Source organism: Mastigoproctus giganteus, chromosome 2, assembly GCF_048544385.1.
Source record: "Mastigoproctus giganteus isolate SK-2022 chromosome 2, ASM4854438v1, whole genome shotgun sequence".
NCBI classification, from domain to species: Eukaryota; Metazoa; Arthropoda; class Arachnida; order Uropygi; family Thelyphonidae; genus Mastigoproctus; species Mastigoproctus giganteus.
In genome coordinates, this window is record NC_143576.1 from 244,128,818 (window position 1) to 244,143,025 (window position 14,208).

At 39.5% G+C, this 14,208-nt stretch overlaps 1 protein-coding gene across 1 annotated transcript in view; it reads left to right on the top strand.

The window, feature by feature from the left end:
* Nucleotides 1-14,208, top strand: part of LOC150090336 (uncharacterized) — a 91,135-nt gene that overhangs the window by 52,009 nt on the left and 24,918 nt on the right. Inside the window, exons 2-4 of the mRNA XM_090389810.1 lie at nucleotides 1,532-1,583; nucleotides 10,846-11,042; nucleotides 11,170-11,285. Coding sequence (XP_090245936.1) covers nucleotides 1,532-1,583; nucleotides 10,846-11,042; nucleotides 11,170-11,285 — 365 coding nt within the window. The remainder of the gene's footprint in view (nucleotides 1-1,531; nucleotides 1,584-10,845; nucleotides 11,043-11,169; nucleotides 11,286-14,208) is intronic.

The following is a 14,208-nucleotide window of genomic DNA, read 5'->3' on the forward strand; positions in this document are numbered from 1 at the left end:
GAAGACACGATGGAATTAACAAACTTCCAGTGAGGATTGATAGTAGAATGCCACATAAGCAATTAGTCTGTACTTGACATTTCAACGGAATTGAAGATCACTAGATCCACGATTGGTGATGTGATCTGCAAATGGAAGTAGACTGGTGCTAAAACCCTCACGAAATGACTGGGAAATCCTACAAAGCTGAAGGAACGTGACAGGTGAGTTTTGCAAATAATAATTTGCTCGAAATGCAGGTCGATGTTGTCGCAGCACACAGACGCACATACACATACTCTCAACGAGACGATTGGACACATTGGCACTAGTATAGTGCGCAGAACTGCTTGTTACTGCTTGGTGTGTTGCCCACCGTTCTTGGACCGCAGACCAATGGAAAGATGTTCTTGGGAGTAATGATTCGCAGTGCATGGTCTAGAGTTCGACGGTCGTGGTTGGTTGGATATGGCGGATGCCTGGAAAACCTGCCAGACTGTATCGTCCCTACAATAAAGTTTAGTAGAGGCAGCCTGATGGTCTGGGGCTGTTTATCATAGTTTGGCCTTGAACCATTGGTTGCTTTGGACAAAACCATGAAATAATAATGTATTACCTAAGTTGTGGCAGCAAATCGGGGAAGGCCTGTATTAGGAAAACAACGCTCCATCCCATACTACTCGCATTGTGACGGATTGGTTAGAGGACATGAATGTAGAAAAGTTGGACTGGCCAGCCCACAGCCGTGCCCTTAATCCTCTAGAAACCTGTGAGTTGAAGAATTGGATCGTCGTGTGCGTGTGAGGAGAGACTGTCCAAAAAAACAGATCTGACTTTTCGCTGCTTTGAAGGCCGAATGGGGGAAAATATCGGAGGATATTTTACAAAAAATTGGTGGAGAGCGTTCCTCGAGTACTAGAGGCTGTCATAAAAGCTAAAGGTTTCAACACAATTTTCCTGCAAGTAAATTTTATTTTTAGATATGCAGGCGTCCGGGTATTAATGGTAGGGTAGTGTACATCACTGGTTTGAATAGTTATTGTCGATACTAGGGCAACCAGCGCATTGTAGTCACGTGTACAGTGCACGGGACTAGATGGCGTTGATAAATCGAAGGCTTTCTTCTGGACATATTTAGTTGTTGTAAGAGCATCAGCAAATAAGACCATATTGCACTGATTTTAAAAATTGTGTGTTCTGTGGTCGATTTTCTGTCTTTGATGGACAAAAAACCCGAGTTTCCGGGAGAAAAACCATGCTACCCACGCCTGAGACCGACTAACTCAGCCACGGTGTGAAAATGGCCCATAAAAATTGCTCACGTCATCGATGGGACTCGATCTCAGGTCTCAGGTCTCGATCTCAGGTTTTCCACGCGGTGTGGGAGGACGGCGGTGTTAGAAACTGTGCTACCCACGAGGGCACATTTTTAATCTAGCGATGATAAAACATGGCAAATTAACTGAAGATTTAGGATAAAAATAAACAAAAGTGTAATTTCACTAAATATTATAAATCTCTGTATTTAATAGTGAATGTTTTATTTTTTCAGGTGAGTGGTCAACAAATTCAGCAAATCGAAGAACAGGATTTCACACCAATAGGTAATAAGAGATTTCTTAGTTTGCCCTTTTGATTATAGTACCTTTCTTTTGTATACCCAATAATTTTAATCTCTGAATGAAACGCTTTCAATCATTGACACCAGGTTGCGCTCACGCCAATCGTTTGCCTTGAAGATACACAGCGAGAGAAACGTGTCCATTTAATTGCGTAGTAATCCTTACTGGATGCTTTAAATTTATGATGAGAGTGAGCAAACTAACGCCTGCGCGCAGGTTGCTGAGTCACCTCTAACCTGCGTATAAACGTCGATATTAAACGCAACATGAAGCCGAGGAGGGACCACGATGAGTCATTTCGCTACAACGCTGTCGGCCTCGGCGGGGGCACCTGACTTCGAGATGCGAAGAGATATTTGACTATATTACGGGAGATGATTTAGTGGAAGGATCACGTGATCGCAGTACCACCGATGGGTTGCAAAGCGGCACTCTTGATAGAACGGATGGTAGTGGTGCACCCACAGAACTTCAACGCATCAATTTTGGAAAGCAGCGCCACCTGGCACGCTATTTGTTATGTAAGTTAATATCTGCACGCGGCATTAGTAACGTGGTAGTAATTGCCAGTAATCGGGCTAATTAGACAACATATTGATGTTAGTAATAAACATATAAATGGGTGATCGGATAGTAAAATACACTGGCAAAAAAGTTAAGGATCGATGACAAAAGATCAATCTATTTTAAATTATTATTATTCAGTCTATTAAGTTTTATTTAACTTCCTGTACAGCTTGTTGGCTAGAAGGGTGTACACAGAATTAAAAAAAACAACGTATACATTAAAAGGACGATTGATAATGTTTGATTTGCAATGAATTCAGTTACACTCTATTAAAAAGACAGCCAAAGTCTTCAAGTACTGGAGTTCCTGAATGTATGCGTCCATAGATGGTATGTGATAGACTGGTAGATGGAGTGACACGATCGTGTCAGGATTAACTGTAGGCCAAGGCTTCGATACAAGTCTTCCTGCATTTCTTGTTATCCAATAGTTTGTTGGGGTAAATTTGCAGCTGGTTGAAATGTTCGATAATATTTTCTGGGAACATGTCTCTAAGGTAGAAGAAGTTGGCAAGAGTCGACCTATAACGTCCATTATGTCGCTCTCCAGGATGGATACTTTATGCTGAGATGATTTCTCGCACGTTGGGGGGAATCAGTACCTTGGCAAGAGTGATGAAGTTCTTTTCCAGAATTTTGATTTTTCATGGTGTCATATTCATGTTTGTATGTAGTATAGATCTAGAGATGGTGAATGGGTTACCATGGATCCTGTTCAACCACCTCAGAATGTTCAATTACCAGGAATTTACTTGCAATACTTGATGGGGCTGAGGACCATAGCCCAGATGCGTATAAAGCGATGGGTGCGAGACACTTTTCAATGTATTTGCAAATGAGGGATGTATTCTGACATCCAACGAACTAATGGCGGATCGCCCCGAAGGCCACACCGTTTCTTAACTATGTGTTGGTCAATGAACTGAACCTCGTGTTTTGCATCTACAACAGCATCATCCTTTTTTTTTTAAATAAAAAATATATTTATTCGACCTGAAATGATGTCATTTAACTAAATCACGTGATTTCAGGAAATTACAAAATTCCGACCCGAAAACAGAATGTAAACTACAGTAGAAAGCCAATTTTGTAAAGCCAGTGTTGGACAATTTTGAATCTTGTGGAAATTGCCAGTTCTGTGTTTTGTACAAAAACAATGGAATTAAAAAAAAAATGAGTATATAAAGCTTTGTATGTAACCATTCAGGGTGAACGCCCCATGGACCATGTAACCTCATGCTTATGCAGGTTCGTTTCGTACCAAGAATGTAAACCACACCCTTCCAGCCAATGGCTAACCCTGGGGTGTATCCTCAAGTGGGAAATAGCTTGATAACAATGACACAGTTCAGTTTATATCAAATCTGTTGAAATAACGAACAGAATTTCTTGGAAACGTACTGAAGACAGCTGTAACTATGTGTTCCTGTGCCCCGGGCAAAAAAAATTTGCGTCTTCTAGTGCCCCCATAAATAAACATTATTAATTTCAAAATGAATTCATAAATAATGCGATTTGCAGGATAAGTACGACATTATAATAGAAGAATCTGTGTACCAAAGAAGCCATTTTTTAAAAATTAATTATAAAACTAATACTAATTACCATTTTTATACATTGATGGGCACTTTGTCGGGGACCAATACCCATCGATGCATAAACAATAAGTAATTAGCTTAATTATTATCTGTTTCTGTGCATCCTCTACCAGTATTACATAGTCTTGATTATGAAAGGTTAGGACATATAATTTTTGTTTTTAAATTTCCATAATTTAAAAATAAAAATTTGATTTCGTGTCCTTTTTCCTCTCTCTCTCTCCACTGAAGATACTTCGAGATTCGGACTATAGGCTTCTAGATTCATTCTTGTTGTTGGATTCAATTGACGCAGCACCATTTAAAATGGATTCTTCTGTGTGATTAGGTGAGAGGGTCACAGTAACGTGGATGGACACTATCTTGGACACTATCCTTGAATAAATTTCTGATTTCCTGTTTATACTCTACAACAGCTATATAGAATCAGAGGAGTTTACAAGATTATGAAAGTGACAGAGGAGAACATTACCTTGCTTTTTGATATTACGCAGATGGTTGGGAATAGATAAAATTATTTCACGACAGTTAACTCAAGAACAAAGACACTACCTCTAAAAATAATGGACTGGCACATCTTGTATTATTCATAAAACTTTTATTTGTCTGAAAAGGTGAGTGGACGCAACTTAGTAACTTGGAGATCAGAAAATCCACCACATTGTAGGAAAATACATACAACACAGTCCAAATGGAGATTACTTGACCATTAAGTCCTAGGATCGGATTCCTTGCCCACTACGTTCATGGTACATTACTGTATTAAATTATTTTGTGGAACTACGTTAAAGATTTAGTTTACAGAACTAAATGGCAAATACACGAAAACATGATTTATCATAGCAACTGAGACTCGATGACTGATTACTGATATGGGCCTGGTCTGAAGTGGACTGTCGACTGGATGTGTTGAGAACATATATAATGTTTTCGTATGGCCATAAAACTTTTCAAAATTGCGAAAGGGAAACTGTTTTTCATTGTCTTATTACATTTTTTTTTTAAAATTTAGTTGCAAAGTTGTAAAGTTGTAAAGGTCACTTTGTAGAATGGACGTGAGTCGTGATAAATTAATTAAAATGTATTCACAATTTTAATAGTATTTATTTATTCATTTATTATCTTATATTATAAAGTCCACTTTCCATCTTACAACTCCTAAACCTCTCACCCTCGTTAAAGTCGATGTGGCCGAGTAGTCAAAGCGAGAGTGAACTGGTACGCGCGTTTGAGTTCACTCTGGTTCAAGCCTGTGTGGCCCTCATTGGTAGCACAGTTGGTAGAATCGCGCATCGAGTGGAAAAGACCCGAGTTCGAGTCCCTTCGATGACGAGAGAAATTTTTATGGGGCGTTTTTTTTCACAATGTGGCTAAGTTAGTCGGTGTCAGGCGAGGGGTGCAGGATTATTTCTACTGGAAACTCGGGTTTTTCGTCCAGCAAAACAGAAGCCGACCACAGAACACACGCAATTTACAGACAATACACACGGAGCAATGTGGCCTTAGTTTCTAATGCTCCTAAAACCCTATTACAACAACAACAACCACTTGAATACCGCATTCACATATAGCATAACCCCTAGCATGGTACCATGAAGAGCTTGCAAAGCAATGGTACCTGTGTGTACTTTGTATCTTACAATAAAGAACATTTATTTATTTTACTTACCTAACATCCATCATTTACATTATTTCCTATTGCGATAATTTGTTCGCTTAACGCATTTTCACTTTAAATAATTATTCCTTATTTATATTAAATACTTATTTCGTATTTTTTATTAAATAATTGTTATTTAAATATTAAATATTATTTGCGGTTAAATATTTATTGACATCAATAAAGTTGATGCTGTCGATTTGTGACTCCCACTTTCAACTTCATCATGGCAACTTGTCAGTGGCAAACATTTTTAAGCTCTTTGATTTCAACACACACTGGACGGACGTGCAAGAAATTCTGAATGAGTTACCGACTAAATCTGATGAATAAGAAGATCCATACGAACCCCCAACCCCACTGGCATCCGACTGACATTGGACACTCATTTTAAAATTCAATTGCGCAGCTTTTGCTCATTTGCAAATGCTCATTTCGGTCTCGTGTACGGCTAACTGCGAACGCTGGACGAATAGCGGTACCGGCGAGGTCCATCCACCCCGTGTTTATGACCCCCACTCGGTGCGACCTCCTACTAAATTACTGGTATCGATGACCCGAATAATTAATGGGCTTCCTACGCTTTGCGTGACGGACACTTGCCTTAAGGGCTGACACGTGCATCGGTAGAGCTATGATGAGGGCAAGGTGACCTTCCCGGAAACGGAGTTCGAAGTAGCAACCTCTCCGGTTAAAGAGACAGTTTAGCTGCAGGTGAAGCCTGCTCTGGGATCACTTTTGCTCCACGACATCTTTGCCGACTTTGCAGCTAGACGATCACACGTTTTTAGGTAAGTGACAATGCATGATTGCAGCTTTTCTTTCTTTCTTGTCAGATATAAGGTAAATGCTTATCAGATACGAGCCAGCCATTAACAGATAAATCAATAAGATTCTGGACCTACAATCAAACAGTGTTTTCAGAATGATGCCTTCCACCCAATTGAGATTCGCATTGATCAGTGCCATTGACTGCTTACATAATTCGGCTGTTCTGGCATTATCATTTCCATATATACTACCCTCCAAAAACTATCTGAGCACCCCCTTGACTCAGACCGGTATATAGCAAAGGTGTATCATCCACACAAATTTGTTCTCATCATGGCACGTAGAACCGAGCTCATTGATTTCGAGAGGGATGTTATTGTCGAATGATACATCACCAGCCTATCGATTAGTGCAATTTCTGACAGCCTATACAATCCAAAGTCGACCTTCTGCAATGTTATTGCGAAACAGTAGCTAGTACCAACATTGTCAAGCAACATACAGACCACGGAAGCTCATACTACGTGGCCACAGGGTACTCGGAAGGCTAGTACAATAATCTCATCAGATATCTCTGCAGAATATCAACCAAGAGTTTAAAGCATCAACAAGGGTCTGTACGAACGAACACATAATGGACATAATGTTATTGTTATGCGGTTCCTGTGGTTTCCTACAAGTCCGCTTTAAGTACTCTGTGATTCTGCACAACATTGCAAAGCCATTCGATGGTGGGTAGTGTGGGTTGTTTGACTGGCCTGTTCGTTACTGGGAAGCACCAGGAAGGAGCTTCACAGCATCCGTCCACTGGCACAAGGAGCCGAGCTATGACGTAGAAAGACATCTGACTGGCCGTCCACACCCCTGAAGGAGCGAAAGTGGAGAGCGGCCAAGGAAAGAGCACAGAAAATACAGAAAAGTGGAAGACAGGGAAGATGGCGGGGTATGGCAGAGTGTAAGGCATCCCCCCCCCCAGGCGAAAAGGAGCAAGAAAAGTGGTGCAGTTGGGGGTACTGAAGGAGGACTGTGGTAGAGAGAAGAGAACAGGTCAAGTTCAAATAAAGAGTTAGAGATTGCCCCACGGCGTCCGCAGGACTCCTGATTGGTGGCTGTACGAACTCAGCACCCTGCACGAAAGAACTCTGTACGAACACAGTAAGTACGGCGCTCCACAGCCTCGATTTTTTAAAGAAGGGAAGCGGGACAATGCATATCGCCAACCGCAATCGGTAGTCTCACCTTGCATGGTACAATGGACCCCGTAATTGGTCCCTAGAGAAGTGGAATCGGTTCTTTGCAGTGACGAATCCTGCTATGCTCTATTCTGATCACATGGGCGAATTTGGGTGTGGAGAATGCCTAGAAAACGTCTATTATCGAATGCATTGTGCCAACAATGAATGCTCCTTACGATGTAGCAGTTATTTGGTATAGACCCAATGTTTGAGTCAACAGGATAATGCCGCATGCCATAGAGTTTGTACCGTTCTAGAATGGGTATGTATCTACAAAAGTTGGAATGGTCGGTGTATGGTTCCCATTTGAATCCTATGGGATGAACTGGAACATCGACTGAGTGCCAGTCCAACGTGCCCACATCGGTAGCTAACTGAACTTGTCACTATTCGCCAGAAGGAATGGAGGACTATACCTGGTATATAGTCTGTAGGTCATTGGTGGGAAAGCCTTCCCAGGAGGTCAAAGTGGGACCAATTCGTGTTAAAAAAAATATATATATATATTTTATACTCCAGAACCATAAAAGTTCACAAGGTAGAGAATAAAAGAATACCATCGGCTATGACGACGGTGAGTGGCAGTGACGTAAGTGTGCCTGTGTTCCTATACTTTTTGAGAGTGGTGTAGTTTTGAACTATATATAATTTGTCTTTTTAACACTCTTTACACAGACTCAATCAATTCAAGTCCATTGAGAAACTTTTCGATAGATTTATGTTGGCTATGTTACTAACAGATCTATTTTGCTAACGGATTTAGCTTAAATAGCTGATGCATTCCCATCTCCGGTGGATGTTGGAAGGTGTCCATGCAAGTTATGTTCTGTAATGTTTTCACTAGCCTTAAAACTTTTAAGGAAATTTTCAACGAGAGGGCGGTTTGACCTTAATTTTCGAGAATCGAGCAGACAGAATTTGTCAGAGGCCTTCCACTGACCTCCAGCGCAGCTGCGGCCTTACTTTCATTTGAACAACCTTTATAGCATATTGAATTGTTCTTAAAAGAACATTTTAAAAATTGGATTTCTCTAATGATTGTGTACCTACTTTAACAACAGGGACTATCAGTTGATCTGCCTCTCTTGGCTGTACCATCCGATGGTGTGGTGTAAAATCGATATTTCGATATTCTACACCACACTAAACACCCAAAAAACAGGGGGAAAGAAAGAAAGGGGAAGAAAAAAAAGAGAGAGCAGAAAGGAAACTGGCGGAATCAAACCGGGTTGGCCAAGACTCTTATTTCTTGGAAAATGAGTCAGCACCTCACCGAAGATCTCAAGTGATTTCTTGCCTTCCCCCGCCATCGGCAACTCGAACCTGTTATTGAAAACCAACCCCACAACTACCCTTCCGAACAGCTGAGAGCGAAGTATCCGGAACAGTAATCACCACCGAAATTATCCAAAAAGTGAGGACCTCCCTGGTCCAGAGGGTTGGGATATATTTTTATGCTTTAGGTCCACTTTTCTTCTCTTTTTTTCTCCCCTTCCCTGTATTTATTTTCTCGATCCGTCCTAGCCTTAATAACATGTTAAGTGCGATGTAGCCATTATTAGGTACAACTCACTGACTCAAACTGGACCGTTGCCATGGTACAGAGTTTAAAAATCCCTCTTGTCAAAACAAAACTTGGAAATAAAATTTGAAAACTTGGAAACATATCTTTCATTTAATGAATATTTATATTTTTGCATTATATTCATATACTTCTATGATTTGATTTTGCTTTTACTATAAAAGTGATTAAAACAAGATTCTTTTAGTGTACGCCATCCACAAAATTGTTAAAAGCAATATGTACACTCCCGCCCAAAAGTTTGGAATCACAGCGTATGACAACAGTTTTCGTTATTATTATTATTATTAAAATATTAATATTATAAAAAATGTCCAGTGCTAATGAGCTACTTGCTTTGGTCACTCTAAATTGAAAATATTTGCATTGGGCACTCATAAACTATCCTCTCCTGTTGTTTAGTTGTTATTGTTGTTGTTATCTTACAATATAAAATTTCTTCCACAAAGTCCAGAGGATATTGCATTATGTTCAAGAATGTTTTATAGCCTTTTCTTAAAATTATTTCAATTCTGAAGATGTCATCCACTCCAGAAAAACAGAAGTAACCACAAATGATGATGGAACCACCACCGTGCTTGACTATAGGCACTAAACAATGTTCCACCATTTTTAAATCTGTTGATCGTCTCATATATACGCTTGGATCCAAAAAATTCAAATTTGGATTCAACTGTCCCACTGTACGTTTTCCACTCTTAAATCGTCCAAATTTATGGTTAAGAACCATCAAGATTGGACAACTGCCAACTGTTTCTTTCGATTTTCGGTTTTTAATAAGGGTTTTCGGAATGCTACACGACCACGAAGTCCTGATTGTTTAAGATTAAGTTTTACAGTGGATGTAGATATGGGAGTTTTCTCTGTTCCTGTTGAACTCAGCTCGGATTTCACGTGCAGTAAGTCGTCGATTGCGTTTAGAATTCAGTGTTACGGATCTTATCTTGTGCTTCTGTAGTTACGCGCAGTCATCTTGATCGTGATTTGCCCTTTAAACTCCTGGTCTTCTTGAATCATCGAATGGTAGTTTGTACACCTTTAAATGAAACACGTTGTTTTTTTCCATTATCGTTGTAGGAGCATCAGCGACTAAGGCCATATTGCTTGTTATTGCCTGCAAATTGCGTGTATTCTGTGGTCGATTTTCTCTGTGCTGGACGAAAAACCCCGGGAGAAAAAACCATTCTACCATCGCCTGAGACCGATTAACTCAGCCACGTTGTTAAAAAGGTCCATAAAAATTCCTCACGTTATCGACGGGACTCGAACCCGAAGTCTTTTCCACCCAGTGTGGGGAGAATGGCGATTCTACCAACTGTCCAACCTACGAGGGCATGGTTTTTTTCCCAATACTTTTCATGGAATAACTTTCTTTATATGGAGAGTTTTAATAGCACTTCTTCTTTCAACACTCAGTTCCTTATATCTTGCCAAGTTTATAACGAAACACACGAAATTTACACCACTCTGAACGAGGGGTGTTAGATTTTATAAGTTGCAGCTTTTACTCCTCAATTTATATTATTGCAAAACACCTCTAGAATCATCTACAATCTTCTGTAATTTCGAAACAATACTCCCACTTCATAGAATATTCTAGGATCATCTACAAGTTTCAGGAGTCTTCTACAGTGATCTACCACATCCACTAGTCTTCCACACCTTTCTGGAATATTCTCGTAGATTCCAAAAAGTTGTAGAAGACTCCAAACTTCTAGGTGGAACTGTACGTAGTCCGGGTAAAAAAAATCGTGAAAATTTTAAATAAACATTATAGAAAAAAATTAACAATGAACAAATTGTCATGTCCGAATTGTTTTTCTTTTTTCAGTCAATCATCGCTGCGAACGAGGGCAAATGACCATTGTGGTCACTACGCAATACCCTTTCAATGGAGTCATACATCCGCGTGATTACAGACAGGATCCGTGTGTTGCGTACGGCCGAGGTTTATTCAATACCAGTCTTCTGGTAGAACTCTTAGCTAATAAAGACGATCCAAAATACTGTGGAGTTCAAATCCCTAAGGTAAGGCCGGGACAGAATCTACTTTTTTCACAGCATTGAGTTATTTTACAACCCTTCAGTTGCTGTGTAATCAGGGAGTTATGTTAAAGTATTTCATTTGTTCTCTTCCCTTTTTTTATTTCTATAGAAAAATTCGGGAGAGGTGTCTCTAGCTTTGGCCGTTAGAGTCCATCCAAATCTCGAGTTGTCCGAAGATAAATATTTTTTCCTAACGTGCGGAAAAACTGGATTTCGAAACGCAAGGTATTGTTTAATAATAATTAATTAATAAAAATATTATTAATAATTTTGGTCAAAATATTTCATTGCATATATATAGAAATACAAATTCACACGAACTTGTTTTATTCTAAGAACAAGACATCGTATAGTCCATAAAATACGGTAATCAATTTAATAATAAAACCTTTTGATTTTATTTCACAGATGGCAGCACCAGTGGATTGTTCTTTTGACATCTGATGTATTAGGCATACGATCTGTTAAAAATTTAAATATTTTATTTTTATTTCACTCAGAAAATTATAAAAGATTTTGTGTCCTATTTAATGATTAGCCGATGATTCTTTTGATCCTTTAACATTAATCATTAATGACTCTACTGATCATTTAACGAGTTATGAATAGTTTATTTCATAACGAGTGATTAATGATTTCTTGGATCGTTAGGGACGGATTACTCAATGCTCCTTGTGAGTTATGCCGACGAATTTAAATGGCAGCGGGGTCCCAAAGCGCCCTGCAGACAAATCATTGAGATAAAAAGCAGTTCTATTCGTCGCATTTTCCCATATTTGGGAAAGGCATCGACCTAATCCAGTTAGTCGAGTTCAGCTTGCTTACCATCAAGGCTACCCACGCACGCGCGTCATAGTGACCCTGACAGTCAGGTGGGAGATGAAGAGTACGACCTGATCCGAAATGAAATTGTCCGTTCTAGCTAGTGCAGCATCTCATACTTTATTAGGAAGAAGAGAACCACTTCGCCGCATACCCAAGTCGATCAAAGAAAAAGCAAAGACGCAGAAAAAAAAAAGAAAGAAAGAAGGGAAAATAAAATGCTAAAATCGTAAAACTCGGAAAAATAAATAGTTTATAATTATATAAGCATTTCCAATGGACAGGTTGCCTAGATGATACCTAATTATTTATTTATTTTCCTCATTCATTTATTTATATATATTTTTTCTATTTATTATTCTTATTATTAGATTTTTTTTTTTTTTTTTTTTTTACATTTCGCACATTTTACAGTTTATTATACAAGGAACTTATGGGGTATTTCAAAAAAATAAGGTAACAAACCGCGCTATATGAAGAACTTTATTCCTACATAGATGGATGAATGACACATAGAAAACTTTGGTACGCATCACTTTTCCACATATTCATGGTCACCAAGCGTTGGTTCCACCGAGACACTAAGGCATCCTTCCCAGACATTTACAACCATTGGTTGCAAATTCCTTGGGTCTTTTTCACAGCGTGGTTGAGTCGAGGGTTGCATGACTTTTCATCCAACAAACAGAAAATTGACCACAAAACCTATCAATTTGTTGGAAACCCGTCAATGAATTGGAAATCACTTAGTGCAAGAAGATCTGGCTGTGTGGTGGGTGATCCAGACCATCCTGATGTTAAACAACTTGCTGCTGCTGCTGTTGGCAGTGCATTGCCTATCGTTTTTGCAGCATGATAACTCGTTCACCAAACAATCCAGATCGTTTCCGAAGAATAGCTACCCGTAACTGATGGTAACTCCCAGCACTCACTGTGTTAGCCCGATTAAGAAAATCAACAAGAAACACACTGCTATTGTCCCAGAACACCGTTATCATGATTTTATTGCTGATAGTGTTACTCTGAATTTCTTTACATGGAAAGATGATGGGTGTTTCCACATCATGGAAGCTTTTCCATGACACGATACGACATTTGGTTCTTCCATATCCAGCAGTAGACGATTAATTTCCTCCAGACTGGTACCCTTAACATGATGAAATTGGATCCCTTTGCACAAGTGTACATTTGACATTGTTTTCAATAATCTTGCCATCTTGCAACTGATGGTGCAGTTTCGCTAGCGTGTTAGGTAACAGACGCGATCTACACGCCCCTTGTACCTGGTAAACTTGCTTTAAAAATATATCCGATGTTCTGTTACCATATATTTTGAAACACCCTTGTATTTACTAAAAATGCGTTATAATCCAGTATGCTTATGTATACAGTTTCTTAAAGGAAAAAAAAATTAACCTACACCATCAAGGTCCCGTTTATGTGAGTTACTTCACATGTATAGAGTATATCTCTGTATCATTGCAACCGGTATCATAAAAGAGTCCACTAATTCTGAACATCTTAAAGAGTTATGGTCATGGCTTTGAAAATATTTTCCTCAAACATTCCAGGTCCAGATTCAAAACGCGGATTTCTGTTTCATGGGAATTTCTCTTTTACAGTATTTGGAATTGAATTTTTTTGCTTTTATCCTCACTTGTGAAAGGGGTGGGAGAATAGGAGAGATCGCCCCAGGCGCTTAGGGATTGGGGCATACCTCGAAACTCATTTTTTTTTATAAATGCTGCCAAAGTCACATTGAGTCGATTCATCGGGACGGTGGTTCCAGGCATGAAGCACTGGGAAAGAGGAAAAAGTCCGCTAGTTCTATATCAGGAGAATATAATGGATAGTTGATCTGTACAATGCCATGTTTCGTCAAAAATGTCTTCACAACAGGTGCGGAATGGGCGAGAGCAGTGTCCTGCAACAAGAACCAGCTGTCTTTCTCTAGAAATTGTGGCCTCACCCGGGAAATGCGCTTCAATAGTCTTTGAAGCACTTGAACGTAGGACGCAGCATTGGCTGTTCGCCTTCAGGTATAAATTCCTTGTAAATCACAACCTGTTTGTCGAAAAACATGATCAGCATCGTCTTGGTCCTAGATTTCGATAAACGAAAGATTTTCGGCCTTGGTGATGATTTTGAAGTCCACCGCACTTGGGTCCTACCGAGACACCCAATGCTCATCTCCAGTGACAATACAGTCAAGGAAATTAGGATTCTCTTGAGAAGTCTTGATGAAGCCGTCGCATGATGGCACTCTTTGTTGTTTCTGCTCATTCTTGAGGCTGTGCGGCACATATTTTGCACAGACGTTCTTTTT